A 15,085-nucleotide genomic window follows, 5' to 3' on the forward strand; every position below is an offset into this window, starting at 1 on the left:
GAATCTCCCATCAAAAGCAAGTAAATAGTGCAAAGGATATAACTGGTGGTAAAACCCCCTGACTTGTTAATTGGAGTTTGGAGTGACATGTGACAGGACGTTATGATGGATGAGAAGAAGAGGACCCAGGTCAGAGAGGGTGGCCCTCGTAGCCATGGGGTAGGTGAGGTGAAAGGTCAGCCAGGAGAGACTGGGCCGGAGAGACAGAAGGAACTGAGGACGACTTGAGCTACTTCAGAATTCTCTGTGATTGAGCTCCGCTCTTCAGTGGCTTCCACAGAAGTTACCTCTACTTGTTCTCTAGCATAAGAACGCGCTTTTAACGAGGCCACCTCGTAAAGAGCCCCGCGTGCAACTCTGTGCCTCAGTTAAAGTGAGAGTGGCTTGGTCCTGCCCTCCTAGCCGGTCCTTTGCTGTACTGAGCCCTCCTGTGGGACCCCAGGCTCCCTGGGAGCCCTCAGAAGCTGTTGTGCCACAGAATATTGGTGGCACCAGCAGGTTTGGAATTAAAATATGGGGGGAGTCCTCCAAGTGGGGTCTCCTCTGTCCTGCAGCTGCTCCGGCAACAGCTTTTTCTCTCAACCATGGGGGGTGGGGGGTTGCTTTTTCCCTCCTCCCAACATAGGCAAGCACAAGCTCTAGAATGTTCCAACCCAAATGTAAGGCACATCATAAACCATCTGTCTGCCTCAAATCGAAGAAATCAACCTCATAGTTCTAGATGCTGTGGTGTCGCTCTCCCCACCTGCCCACCCCCTCACAGACCGCAGTGTGTGAGCGTATTGTGCTGTGAACACGTCCAGGACTCACGGCTGTCCGCCATCTTTATTTCCCGGGCGGCGTGTGCTTCAGGCTCAGACCCACTTTGGCGATGCCCCACCCCAGGCCCTCGGCACTCTGCGCCTCATCAGGGACCTGGGAGCGGTGCCCGTGCGAGACAAGTGCAGAAAGAAAAGCCACTCAGTAATAACATGACAGCTGCTGTGTCCTCTTTTCAGGGCCGTGAGCGTGAAAACATATTGATGTTAGTCACTAAAAATAGAAAGAAAGTTCATCCGAGCCAGACTGTTTGCAGGGGGGTGGAGGGAGGAGAAGATCTGCTGGCCTTCCCCGTACTTGGTTGACAAACCTTGTTGCTACAATCTACCCAGACTTCATTCTTCAGGGTCCACACCGTTGTGACGCAGCCTGTGCGCTCACATGTGTTTGCCCGTTAGAATGCTTTCCCGCACCCTCCTCTAGAGCCTTCCGTCTGCCAGTCCCTTTTGTTCTTTGAGCATCTTTTTCTCCCCCAAGATTTGCATCTTTCGGTGTGGCTGTCGCGCTGGGGTAAAGAGCTCTGTAAAACGGCTGCCTGGAGAGTGGCCAGCAGGCTCAGCACCTGTCCTGGCGGGGTGCCGCCTGCTTTTACAAACGTCATCCTCTGAGCGTCTCCTGTCAGGTTAGGCTGTTGGAGGACAGGGTGTAGGATCGAAGCACCAGGCTAGGTGCCTGAACGCCGGGAGCACCGGACCTCTGTGACCTTCATAATGAATGTGGCAGTGGAGATCCACAGCCACACCAAAAAATGCAAAAAATGCCGCTCACAGGTTAGGTGACCTTGACAATGGAGGTGGCAGTGGAGACGTGCTCCTCACCGTTAGGGGACCTTGTCTTGCTTATTTATGGTTATTATTAAGAGAAATGTTGGCTGTCAGACATGATCAGCATAAATCAAAAGCACCTTCCTTGAGAGAAGCCGTAAACCTTCTCAAAGGAAACTCCTAGCTGGGTAGCTGGATTGTATAATTACTAGAGGTGTTTGAAACTGCGGAGGAGACCGGTTATCTTTTATCGGAGATTGCTTTTGAGTTTGGAAAACTTTAGTGCTTTGGTTGAAAAATGAACTAGAAATACAGGATGAGGAGGATAACCTTGAGCTCTCGGTGCTCCGTTGTGCACATAACACGAGAAACCAGCGAACGTCCTTAAGCTTATCGGTCCCCTTCCTGGAGATCCGTGTTGGTGGAAGGTGCGTAGAATTGGCCAGACTGTGACACTCTGAGGACCCGGCCTCAGGGCACGTGGGTCCTGCCAGAAAGTAGGAGACTTGGGGTCTTGGGCAACAGGGTGAGATGAACTCAACGAGGGGACGTTCTTGATGGATGTGACGACCACAGAAAATGTAAGCACAGACCAAGTTATGCCTTCAATGCCTGGCAAAGTTGTAGTTGGCCATGGGGTAGTCGTTCTGGGTTCTTGACCAAGAGAGAAGCCGTGTTTGCTTTTACTGATGGATTTTCATCAGTCCATCCACAGGGCACTGCCAGCCGGATGTGGTCAGCAACACGGCCGTTAGCCGTGAATTAGAGTGGTGACGGCCAGCCTGGATGGGGAGCATGTGTCTACCCTGGCTGGGGTGCGCTCAGTGGCTAAAAGGACATGAATCAGGGAAGGCCCCACCGGAGCCCCAACAGCCCTCTGGCATCACTCCTCAGGTGTTATGTGAATTCTTCCCAGACTCTTGGCCACTTCTTCATGTCCCAGACCTTTCACCCCACGCCTGCTGGGTTACCCCCTGAGCTTCCTCCTGTCACTTTCCTGCTCCCAAGCTGGCTGGGGAAAGCTGAGAATCAGATCAGCACCTTGGTCTGAATGAAGTCCCTTCCCACTGTAGCAGGCCCACCATAGAAAGCCGGGGAGGGAGTGAGGGAGGGCCAACCCAGGGAGCCTGCCTGTTCCGGGATGCACGTAGGGCTTGACCTGCCTGGACGTGAGCTCCCGCAAGGCCAGTTCCCCACCTGGCTCAGCCCACTGGGTGCCCAAGGCCAGTTCCGCATCTGGCTCAGCCCGCTGGGTGCGCAGCACTGCATGGTGCAGGCTCCCATGAGTCATTCGGACACCCCTGATTGATTCACTGGCTGGTGGGCTGGCTGGCAGATGGTCCTCCAAGTGAGCTCAGAGTTTTTTTCTATGTCACCCCGCTGGTGACCAGTGCTTTAAACACCAAGCTTGTCTTCTATATCCTTTGCCACGCTAAGCACCGAGCACCATGCCTGCCCTTCTCTGGGTGCTTGGTAAACTTAACCGACCGATGGGATGCCGGGTTCAGTTTGCTGAGCTGCTGCACCAATATCCACGACTTGTTACTCCTCACCAGGGCCAAGAGAGGCCTGATTCACTGTGTTCCCCCTGTGCTTCTCACTGGGTCCTCAGGTACCATCTTGTCCCTTCCTCTCAAGGTGGCTGTGAACCTCAACATGCCCTGGAAGAATTAAGTCTTTAACTTGTTTTAATGTTTATTCATTTTTGAGAGACAGAGAGAGACAGAGAGAGACAGAGTGCGAGTGGGGGAGGGGCAGAGAGAGGGAGACACAGAATCTGAAGCAGGCTCCAGGCTCCGAGCTGTCAGCAAAGAGCCTGACACGGGGCTCGAACTCATGAACCGTGAGATCGTGACCTGAGCTAAAGTCAGATGCTTAACCAACTGAGCCACCCAGGCACTCCAAGAATTAAGTCTTTGAAGAAGACAAATCTGTGTAGACAATCACGTAAAAGTCTCTAGGGTACCAGGAATCCAGGCTCCTTCTGTCTTCTTTTTGTGTCATTTATGATCTTCACCTCATGATGCAGCCACTGGGCCCATATTTCACCCAGGACAAAGGAGAAAGGAAGAGGAGGAGGCCAGACCCCCCCCACCTTTAAGGACACTTCCTAGCAGTTGCCCGTAACACTTCTGTGGATACCCTATCGGGAGGAGCTTAAGGTGCATGTACCCAGGGTGTGGTCCCTTCCTGGGGGTTGTGTGCACTGCTACGACCCAGTCTCTTTCCTGGAGGAAGAAGAGAATAGGTCTCGGGGACAGCTAGCCGTCCATCACAATGCGTGTTGAATAGGGTCTGACGTATAATCGGTGCTTAGTACAGTGTTGTTGTTATGAGCAAATAAGCAGTGTTTCCTAGAACTCCTATGACCACATTACCAAACACTGGGACCCCTTTTCCCTAACACAAATATCTCTTTAATTTCACTGTGACACACATTCATGCTGAGCATATGGCTCATGGTTCTAGACCACGTGTTTTTGTGTGTGCGCGTGTTCTGGTGTGCATGCGCGCGCGCGCGCGCGCGTGTGTGTGTGTGTGTGTTTCGTGGGCGGAGACCAGGGGCAGCTCTAAAGGTCAGGCAGGGAATTCGTGAGCTCTTGGAGGTGAAGCCTAGGTGCAAGTTTAAGGGATTAATTGTCAAGGTGCGTGGCTGGGCCTTGGCGTGTTTCGCATTCACCTGCCGCACATCCTGGGATGCCCGTCAGGGTCCCCCACCAAAAGATGCGTATCAAGATGTAAAAGATTGAAATTCAAAAAGATTCCCTTTGGGTTTAATTCCGTACTTAGGTTCTCAGAGACGGAGGCTCATCCCTGCGCTGTCCCTGGACACCCCTTCCCCCGTAAGAAAACCCGCCAGCAGCACCGGGGTCCGCTGGGTGGACGGCCCCTTGCGCAGCACCCAGAGGGGCCTCGGGGAACCTTTTGAGATTAAAGTCTACGAAATCGATGACGTGGAACGACTACAGCGGCGACGAGGGGGCAATGGCAAGGTGAGCCTCCTGGTCCCCACACGGGGGCAGCCCCCCAGCCAGCCCCCTGGAGAGCTCCTCACTTCTCCACCCCGAGTGTTGAAAGGGCTCCAGCGCTGGGGGAACTGCCAGTCCTGGGGGCTTTTCTGGCTCCAGCTGGGAACGCCAGCCACCTAAATTTAAGAAAGGGCTGCGGCAGTCCTGCCCTGTGGCTGTCCGATCCAACTCCGGCGAGGCAGAAGCGTGGCTGGGCTGGCCCAGGGCCCTCCCGGCTCCCCAGTGAGGGGCCAGCTCCCTCGTCCCCGCTGTGCACATGGCGTTCCCATCTAGAAGAGGCTGCGTGGGTCCGAGCTGGGTGGGGGAGGCTCTCCTCTCCCCGCACCCCCACGCCTTCTCGTCTACCTTGTAGGAGGTCACGTGCTTCAACGCAAAGCTGAAAATTCTGGAGCATCGCCAGCAGAGAATCGCCGAGGTCCGAGCCAAGTATGAGTGGCTGATGAAGGAGCTGGAGGTCACCAAGCAGCACCTGATGCTGGATCCCAACAAGTGGCTCCGCGAATGTAAGACCCCAGGTTCATTCCCGTCTCTGGGACTACTGGGTTGGCCGGCGAACCAGGCCTGGCACACGTCCCGGGGCGAGGTGTCCATGGATGGTGCTGGGACCTGAGGGCTTGGACACCATCAAATGGACACAGTAGCTCTGAGCCCACGGTCTCACTCTCTGTAGGGAAGGTGGGCAGGGTGGGGCAGCAAAAAGGGGTGGGGAGTGTTGCTCTTGCGAGAATTTTTCTTATGTGTCTCAGTCCAAAGCGTCTGAAAATGAGATTCCCCATCCCCCCCCCCCCGCCCCATCATGCGTATGGCAGATCAGCCAGACATGAAGTTGCATTACAAATCCGCTCTTGGGCCACAAAATCACGTTGCATATCTAGCCTGAAATACACAAGAATTTATAGAGCTCTTAATAGGGTAGAATGTGCAATCCTAGAAAAACCTCACAAAGAACCCAGAGAGCAGGAAAAAAAAAACATTTTTGAGTGGAAAAAAAAAATAACATTCGCCGTGTTATTTCTATTTAATAGAAAGCCCAGGATGACAGTAACCATCTCCTAACAATTCAGAACAATTTTGCTCTCTCTGACAGATTCAATTGTCTTGTATTTATTTGTTCCTAACCATTCCATTTACTGCAACATAAAGCTCAGATCTGGTCCCAACTATTTCACTGATATGGGACCCAAGGCTGGAAGACTTTGTGGAATAAAATGCATAGCTGCCGATAAATTTCCTTTCCCTCCCTGTCCGGCACTCACCAGCTCTTCCCCCTCTGCCTCCACTGGTCTCCTGCCCTTCACCACTGTCCCCCTTGCTCCCCCACTACCCCCTGCCCCTCCCCTCCCACACATCAGTCACCGTCTCCACTGTGTCCCCTGGCTCAGAGAGTCCCCTGGGTAGGTGGAGTCTGCAGAAATACTGGGCCCAGAAGAAAGGGACAGAACTTGTCAGCCTCCTGGCTGTGTCCTACCCCTAACAGCAGTCCGCCCTCCAGCAGTTTCTTTTCCGTAAGAACGGGGTGGTAACATCGCCTGAGCACCTCCCTGGGTACTTGCGAGGATCCAGTGCGCCAACCTGAGGACAGAGGGTGGTGACCAGTCTGCCAAGCATCCCTCCGTGTTGCACCGTTTGTGGGATGACCACAGGCCCTCAGACCTGATCAGAGGTGGCTTTCCCGCACACGAACTGTGGGGCCTCCCTGAGCCTTGATTTCTCGAGCTGTAAAATGGGAAGTGTCGTGGAACCTACTTTGTGGGGGGTCGTGAGGAGGGAGTGAGTGATGCTGCTGGGTGCTTGATGAAGGCATGGTGCTTAGTAGCAGGACCAGTTGTACTCGTAGTACTGTGTTATTATCCCAGAACCGAATACAAGTCGTCAGCAGAAGACAGTTCCCTAGCGCCTGCCTGCGCAGTGCGCGGACTTAGGTCCCCTGTTAGAGACTGTACGGGGACACGGACCCACCCTTTCAGGCCCTGGTGGGGTGCGATGACATGAACAAGGACGCTAGCCAATGTCTGGTCACGGCATAAATATGGGGCCCAGTGCTCACTTCTCCCCCACTCGTGGATAATCCATCTCCTTTCACAAATCCCAGGAGCCTCAAGGTCCTGGGGTTGCCCATTCCGGCACCACCCCTCCCCACCCCCCAGCCTTCATTTGTGCTGTTTTCATTAAAGTTTTAGTTTTTTGAGCGCCGTTTACGTTTGAGGCAAGCTCGAGAACTGTCTTTATCTTACAAAGTCTCGTTTTTTTTTTTTCCCCAAGATGGGAGTGAGCTTACACATGAGCACATATGTGTAGTCGCTTCCAAAAAACAATCGCCTCCTTCATGCCTTTGTACCTGTCTAGAATCAGCGACTGTTTGATGCTCAGAAAGGCAATGAACAGAAGGCTACATGAAGACAGAAACACAGATTGGTCCTTTAAGATGAAATGAAACCAAAAATGAGCAAAACAAAAAAAAGCAAGAACAAAAACAAAAAAACCAGTGAGGCCACAGGCTGACGATGCACTGGGAGTGGGTGATAAGCTGACTATTGGCACAGAAATCTATGTGCTGGCATCCGTTTTTATTTTTCTTAATTCCGATGCCACTTTCGAGGTGGTCCAGTAACATAGCCTGAGAAAGGTATGTCATGGTGGGTTCTGTTTTTAATTTTTTTAATTTTGTTTATTCTTTATTGCCATGCAATATTGCCATGCTCTGTTATGTTAGTTTCAGGTGTATAACACGCTGATTCTCTAGGTCTTGCTGTGCTCGCTGCACGTGTGGCACCGTCTGTCACCACACGACACCCGGGACCACACCATTGACTATATTCCCCGTGAGAGGAAGAGGGAGGGAGGGAGACCCAGAATCAGAAGCCACGCCTTGCATCCCCGTGACATATTCGTTCCCTAACTGGAAGCCTGTACCTCCCTCCCCCCTCCTCCCTTCAGGCAACCACCAGTTTGCTCTCTGTATTTATGGGTCTGTTCCTGTTTTTCCGTTTGTGCGATTTTTCATCTCTTTTAAATTCTGCATATAAGTGAAATCAAATAGCATTTGTCTTTCCCTAAGTATGGTGCCCTCTGGGTCCATTGATGTTGTTGCAGATGGAAAGAACTTGATCTTTCTTATGGCTGAATAATATTCCATTTTGCGCGCACGCACGTGTGTTTGTGTGCACGCGCGCATGCATGCGTGTGGCGCGCACTATGCATATATCAGCCGTGCTGACGGGTTTGAGGGGACACCTCATTGTGGCTTTGACTTGCATTTCCCTGATGATGAGTGATGTTGAACTACTCTTCATGTGTCTGTTGGCCATCTGGATGTCTTCTTTGGAAAAAATGTCTGCTCAGGTCCTCTGTTTTCTAATTGGATTCTTTGTAGGTTTGGGGGTTGAGTTGTCTAAGATTTTTTATATACTTTGGATATTAACTCCTTACCAGATACATCATTTGCAAATGTTTTCTACCACTCAGGAGGTTGCCTTTTTGTTTTGTTGATTGTTTGCTTCCCTGTGCAAAAGCTTTTCGTTTGGTGTAGCCCCAATAGTCCGTTTTTGCTTTTGTTTCTCTTCCCCGAGGAGACAGATCTAGAAAAATGTTGCTAAGGTCAATGTCCAAGAGATAAGTGCCCATTTTCTTCTAGGAGTTTTATGGCTTCAAGTCTCATATTAAGGTCTTTCATCCATTTTGAGGTTATTTTGGTGTGTGGTGTGAGAAAGTGGTCCAGTTTCATTCTTTGCGTGCAGCTGTCCAGTTTTCCCGATGCTATTTATTAAAGAGACTATGGTCTCTTTCACCAATGGTCTTTTCACCATTGTACAATCTCACCTCCCTTGATCAATTGGAATGTATAAGCATGGGTTTATTCCTCTGGCTTCCCTATCTGTTCCCTTGGTCTTTTTGTTTCTTTGTGCCAGCATCACACTGTTTTGATTACCATAACTTTGTAGTATAGCTTAAAATCTGGGATTGTGATGCCTACAACTTTGTTCTTCTTCCTCAAGATTGCTTTGACTATTCAGGGTCCTTGGCAGTTCCATACAAATTTTAGCATGATTTGTTCATTTTTTTTTTAATTAAAATTTTTTTTAAATTTTTTAATGTTTATTTACTTTTGAGAGAGAAAAAGAGAGAGAGATACAGACAGAGCACAAGCAGGGGAGGGGAGAGCGAGAGAGGGAGACATAGAATATGAAGCAAGCTCCAGGCTCTGAGCTGTCAGCACAGAGCCCAATGCAGGGCTCAGACTCATGAACCGCGAGATCATGACCTAAGCCAAAGTCAGACACTTAAACGACTGAGCCACCCAGATGCCCCTAACATGATTTGTTTTCATTCTGTGGAAATTGTGACTGGTATTTTGAAAGGGATTACATTCAACCTGCAGCTTGCTTTGGGTGGTATGAACATTTTAATAATATTAATCCTTCTAATCCATGAGCATGGTATATATTTCCATTTATTTATGTCATCTTCAATTTCTTTCATCAGTTTTTTAATAGTTTTCAGAGTGCAGATATTCCACCTCCTTGGTTAAGTTTTCTTCCTAAGCATTTTATTATTTTTGGTGCAATTTTAAGTTGTTTTCTTAAATTTTTTTTTTAACATTTATTTATTTTTGAGACAGAGAGAGAGCATGAACAGGGGAGGGTCAGAGGAAGAGGGAGACATAGAATCTGAAACAGGCTGCAGGCTCTGAGCTGTCAGCACAGAGCCCGACGCGGGGCTCGAACCCACAGACCGCGAGATCATGACCTGAGCCGAAGTCGGACACCCAACTGACTGAGCCACCCAGGCGCCCCTTAAATTGTTTTCTTAATTTCTCCTTTGGCCAGCTCATTATTCTTGTATAGAAATGCAACAGATTTCTGTATATTAATCTCATATCCTGCAACTTTCCTGAGTTAATTTATTACTCTTAATGGTTTCTTTGTGGAGGCTTCAGGGTTTTCGTTACAGAGTATGTCATCTGCACATAGTGACAGTTTTATTTCTTCCTTACCAATTTAGATGCCTTTTATTTCTTTTTATTGTCTGATTTCTATGGCTAGGACTTCCAGTACTAAGTCGAATAAAAATGAGTGGACATCTTTTTCTTATTCTTGATCTTAGAGGAAAAGCTGTCAGTTTTTCAACATTGAGTATGGTGTTCGCTAGGGGTTTGTCATATATGGCCTTTATTATGTTGATGTTGTTCCCTCTAAACTCAGTTTGAGAGTTTTTATCATGAACAGATGTTGTACTTTGTCAAATGCTCTCTCTGCGTCTATTGAGATGATCATATGGGTTTCATCCTTCAATGTATTAATGTGACGTATCACCTTAATTGATTTGTGGATATTGAACCATCTTTGCATCTGTGGAATAAATTCCACTTATTCAAGGTGAATGATTCTCTTAATGTATTGTTGAATGTGGTTTGCTAATATTTTGTTGAGGATTTTTGTATCTATATTCATCAGGAATATTAGCCTATATTTTTTTATAGTGTTTTTATATGACTATGGTATCAGGGTAATGCTGGCCCCTTAGAATTAATTTGGAAGCTTCCTTTTGGAGTAGTTTGAAGAGAATAGGTATTAACTCTTCTGTAAATGATGGGTAGAATTCACCTTGAATCCATCTGGTCCTGGGCTTTTGTTTGTTTGAAGTTTTTGATTACTGATTCAATTTTACTACTAGCCATCAGTTCAGACTCTCTGTCTCCTCTGGATTCAGTTTTGGAAGTTTGTATGGTCCTAGGAATTTATCCATTTCTTTAGGTTGTCCAATTTGTTGGCAAAGTTTCCATTGTAAAATGAAAAATCATTTCATTGTATTTTTCCTTGTATTCCTCTGTGTTTCTGTGGTGTTATTTGTTTTTCTCTTTCATTACTGATTTTCTTTATTTGAGTCCTATTTTTTTTTCTTGATGAGTATACCTAAAAGTTTATCAATTTTGTTTTTCTTTTCAAAGAACCAACTCTTGGTTTCATTGATCTTTTCTATTTTTTAAGTCTCTATTTCATTTATTCCTGCTTTGATCTTTATTATTTCCTTTCTTCTGCTAGCGTTGGGCTTTTTTCTTCTTTTTCTGCTTCCTTTAGGTATGAGGAGAGATTGTTTCAGATTTTTCTTGTTTCTTGAGGTAGGCCTGTATTCCTATAAAGTTCCCACTTAGGACTACTTTTGCTGTATCTCAATTTTGGATCATTGTGTTTTCATTTGCATTTGTCTCCATGTATTTTTTTTTTTTTTTCATTTCCACCTAGATTTCTTCACTGACACATTGGTTGTTTAGTAGTCTGTTGTTTAGCTTCCACATGATTGTGGTTGTCAGGTTTTTTCCTGTAATTGATTTCTGCTTTCATACCACTGTGGGTGGAAAGATATTTGATATGATTTCAGTCTTCTGAAATTTATTGAGACTTGTTTTGTGTCTTGGCATGTGATCTTTCCTGGAGAATATTCCATGTGCATCTGAAAAGAATGTGTATTCTGTAGTTTGGGGATGGATTGTTCCTGTATGTATCTGCTAAGTCCATCTGGTCTAATATGTCATTCAAAGTCATTGTTTCCTTGCTGATTTTCTGCTTGGATGATTGATTGATGTCAGTGGTGTGTTAAAGTCCCCTACTATTGTTGTGTGACTGTCAATTTCTTCCTTTATGTCTGTTAATATTTGCTTTATGTACGTAGGTGCTCCACTGTTGGGTGCATAGATATTTACATTTGTTGTACTCCCTTATTGTATTAATTTCTTTGTCTTTATGTAATTCCCTTATTTGTCTCTTCTTACGGTCTTTGTTTCAAAGTCGGTTTTGTTTGCTAAAAGTGTTGCTAAACCTGACTTTTATTTATTTATTTATCCGCTTCTATTTGCATGGAATATCTTTTTCCATCCCCTCACTTTCAGTCTGTATGTGTCTTTAGGTATGAAGTGAGTCTCTCGTAGGCAGCATATAGATTGGTCTTGGTTTTTTATGTTTTGTCACCCGATGTATTTTGACTGGAGCATTGAGACCATTTACACTGAAAGTAATTATCAATAGATGTGGACTTATTGCCATTTTATCAATTGCTCTCTGGTTGTTTTTGTAGTTCATCTTTGCTCTTCTTTTGTTTTCTTTCCTTGTGATTGATGACTTCCTTTAGTGTTATGCTTGGTTTTCTTTTTATTTTTTTGTACCTCTTGTAGCTTTTTGGTTTGTGGTTCCTATTTAGCATCCTAGATATACAGCCGTCCATATTAAACTGAAGGTCATTGAACACAGTCTAAAAGAACTTCATTTTTGCTCCCCCCCTCCACATTTTATATACATGTTATCATATTTTACATTTTTGTGAGTCCCTATAACTAATTTTTTATTTTTAAAAAAATTTTTTAAATGTTTGTTTATTTTTGAGAGACGGAGAGACAGAGCACGAGCAGGGGAGGGGCAGAGAGAGAGGGAGACACAGAATTCTGGGCAGGCTCCAGGCTCTGAGCTGTCAGCACAGAGCCCGATGTGGAGCTTGAACTCATGAACCGCCAGATCATGAACGGCGAGATCATGACCTGAGCTGAATTCGGACACTTAACTGACTGAGCCACAAGGCGCCCCCTAGTTTTTTAGATATAATTGGTTTTATTACTTTTTTCTTTTAACCTTCATACTAGCTTTTGTAAGTGATTGCTCTGTATGTTTGCTTTACCCGTGAATTATTTTCCTTGCATAATTTTCTTCTAATTAAGGCATTTTCTTTCCTACTTCAGTCTCTTTAAACATTTTTTTATGAGGCTCTTTTAGTGGTGATGAACTCCTTTAACTTTTGTTTGGGAAATTCTTTATCTCCCCTTCAATTCTGAATGATAATCTTGCCAGCTGGATTATTCTTGGTATTAGGGTTTTTTTCTTTCAGCACTTTATATTTATCATGACTCTCCCTTCTGGCCTGCCAAGTTTCTGCTAAAAAAGCAGCTGATATTCTTATGAGGTTTCCCTTGTATGTAACTGGTTGCTTCTCTCTTGCCGCTTTAAAAATTCTCTTTATATTTAATCCTTGACATTTTAATTATTATATGTCTTGAAGTGGACCTTCTTGAGTTCACCTTGTTTGAAACACTGTGCTTTCTTCCCCACGTTGGGAAGTTTTCCACTATTATTTCTTCAAATAAGTTTTCTGCCCCTTTCTCTTTCTCTTCTCCTTCTGGGGCCCCAATAATGTGAATGTTAGTACATTTGACGTTGTCCCAGAGGTCCCTTAATATATCTCATTGTCTATTATTATTTTTACTTTTTGTTATTCAGCTGAATACTTTTCATTACCATTTTCCAGATCACTTATCCATTTTCTGCCTCCTCTAATCTGCTGTTGATTCCCTCTTATCTATTTTTCATTTCAGTTATGTATTCTTCAACTCTGGTTCTTATTTATGTTTTTGGTCTCTTTGTTTAAGTTCTCACTGAGCTCATCCACTTCTCTCTCCAGTCAGGTTCAGGTGAACATTCTTACGACCATTTCTTTGAACTCTTCATTGGGTAGATTGCTTCTCTCCATTTCCTTTAGTTCTTTTTCGGAGCTTTTGTCTTGTTCTTTCAGTTGGAGTATATTCCTCTGTCTCCTCATTTTGTTTGACTGTCTGTGTCTCTATGTGTTTATTTCTTCTCATGAACTTGAAGGAGTGATCTTGTGTAGGAATGTCCCCTGTGTTTTGACTGTCTGTGCCTGGCATCCTTGGCTGGCTGGCTATAGCTGCAGCTGGTACAGGCTAGGGAATGGGGCAGTCTGTGCTGAGACTTCCCTGGTGGGACGGCTGGGGCTGAAGTGGTGCAGGCCTGGGGTGTTCCACGGTGCCTTGAACCTGTGTCACCTTGGCAAGATGGCTGGAGCTTTGCGAACGCCGTCCAGGACCATCAGGTGTGTGCCACACTGGGACCACGTTGGTGGGACTGCTAGGGCCAGTGTGGGCTGAGGGTCTGGGATTTGCTGTAGCAGCAGGCCAGCTAGGTGTCTCAACCCTGCTCCTGTCTGCACTATCAAGGTGAAGGGGGAATGGAAACCATGGCCCTAGCCTGTGCTGTCATCCTGGAGAGAGTTCCAGCAGCTTCCTTGCTATTTGGCAGAGTTCTAGGGCCGGTACCTGTATACTCTTATTGCTTTTTAAAACTGTGGCTTTTGGGGGGCTCCTGGGTGACTCAGTTGGTTGAGCACCTGACTCCGGCTCAGGTCATGATCTCAGAGTTCGTGGGTTCAAGCCCCACGTCGGGCTCTGTGCTGACAACTCGGAGCCTGGACCCTGCTTTGGACTCTGTGTCTCCCTCTCTCTGCCCCTCCCTGGCTCACACTGTGTCTCTCTCCCTCAAAAATAAATAAACATTAAAATGTTAAAAAAAAAAAAAAAAAAAAAACGTGGCTTTTTTTTCTGTGCCACAGAGCATCTGGAGCCAGAGTGGGCTGAGGGCCCAGGGCTCACTGACTGGCAGGCTGGCTACGGCACCTGGACCGAGCTCCCTTCTGTGCTGTAAAGGCAGAGGGTGAATGTAAACTATGACGCTCCCCAGCCCCTCCGGCTTGGAGAGAGTTCTAGCAAAGCCTCTCACTATTTGGCACAGGGCTGGTTCCTTTCTGTTCTAGTTGCCCTTTTAAACCATGGCTTTTTTTCCCCCTGTGCCCCAGGGCTGACGAATCTGCTCCTGGCCCCTCAGTTCTATCCCTCCCAGCAGCTGACAGCACCCCGGGCAGGAAGCAGTGTTGGGGGTGGGTCTCCCTTCATTGCCATGTCTCCATCCCTCTCCTGGTTCTCTGTGTGGTCCCTCCATCCTTTGTCGTGCAGGCAGCCTTCAAGCAGCCCTCAGTTCTTCATCAGGAAGATTTGCTCAGCAGGGAGGCACACATTTAATGTGTCGAGGAGGGGGAGGTGAGTTCAGGGTTCTCCTGACGTCGCCATCTTGGGCCTTCCCTCTGTGTTTAATTTTGTATTATTTTTCTCGTCCCTCTGTTTTTTAAACTTTAGACACTCGGGAGCCCTCGGTCTCATCCCCGGCTCCAGCCCTGAGGGTCTGTGACCCTGAGCAAATCACCTCCCTTGCCAAGGTCTCAGTTAACGCACCTGTAACAAGAGGCAGCCCTCTTGAGAACCCCGTGCATTTCCCCGGCACTCGTGTCACAGTTCTGGGGCCGTGTTCACTTTCAACCTCTCGTTTTTATTGTACTCTCCATGGCAACTCGAGTTTGGTAAAGGAGGCAGAGGAGCGGCTGTGACTCTCATTTTGCTTTTAAGGCACCTGAGCTGGTGGAGGGTAGCCATGGCTGACCCAGAGTGCAATGCAAGTGTCCACCTCAGATGCCAGGGCCATCCCCCCACCCTGGCTGCTGTCCACGCTGGGCCCCCTGCGGCTGCCCTGAAGCCAGCGCCAGGCAGCCCAACCGCCCGCCCCCACCTGCCCAGTCACCGCTGGACAGAGCAGGGGCCCGGGGACAGGAGGGAATGGCCCCAGATAACTGCTCTTTAGGGACTGA

General features: G+C 47.3%; 1 protein-coding gene across 4 annotated transcripts in view; it reads left to right on the forward strand.

The window, feature by feature from the left end:
• Window positions 1-15,085, forward strand: part of KIF26B (kinesin family member 26B) — a 468,318-nt gene that overhangs the window by 451,818 nt on the left and 1,415 nt on the right. For all 4 annotated transcript variants that reach the window (XM_086693326.1, XM_086693330.1, XM_086693327.1 and 1 more), the window contains 2 exons: window positions 4,374-4,576; window positions 4,965-5,115. In XM_086693326.1, the coding sequence (XP_086549452.1) occupies window positions 4,374-4,576; window positions 4,965-5,115 (354 nt within the window). The remainder of the gene's footprint in view (window positions 1-4,373; window positions 4,577-4,964; window positions 5,116-15,085) is intronic.

This window comes from Puma concolor, chromosome E4, assembly GCF_028749965.1.
Source record: "Puma concolor isolate L17-30 chromosome E4, mPumCon1.1.hap2, whole genome shotgun sequence".
In the NCBI taxonomy this organism is placed as follows: Eukaryota; Metazoa; Chordata; class Mammalia; order Carnivora; family Felidae; genus Puma; species Puma concolor.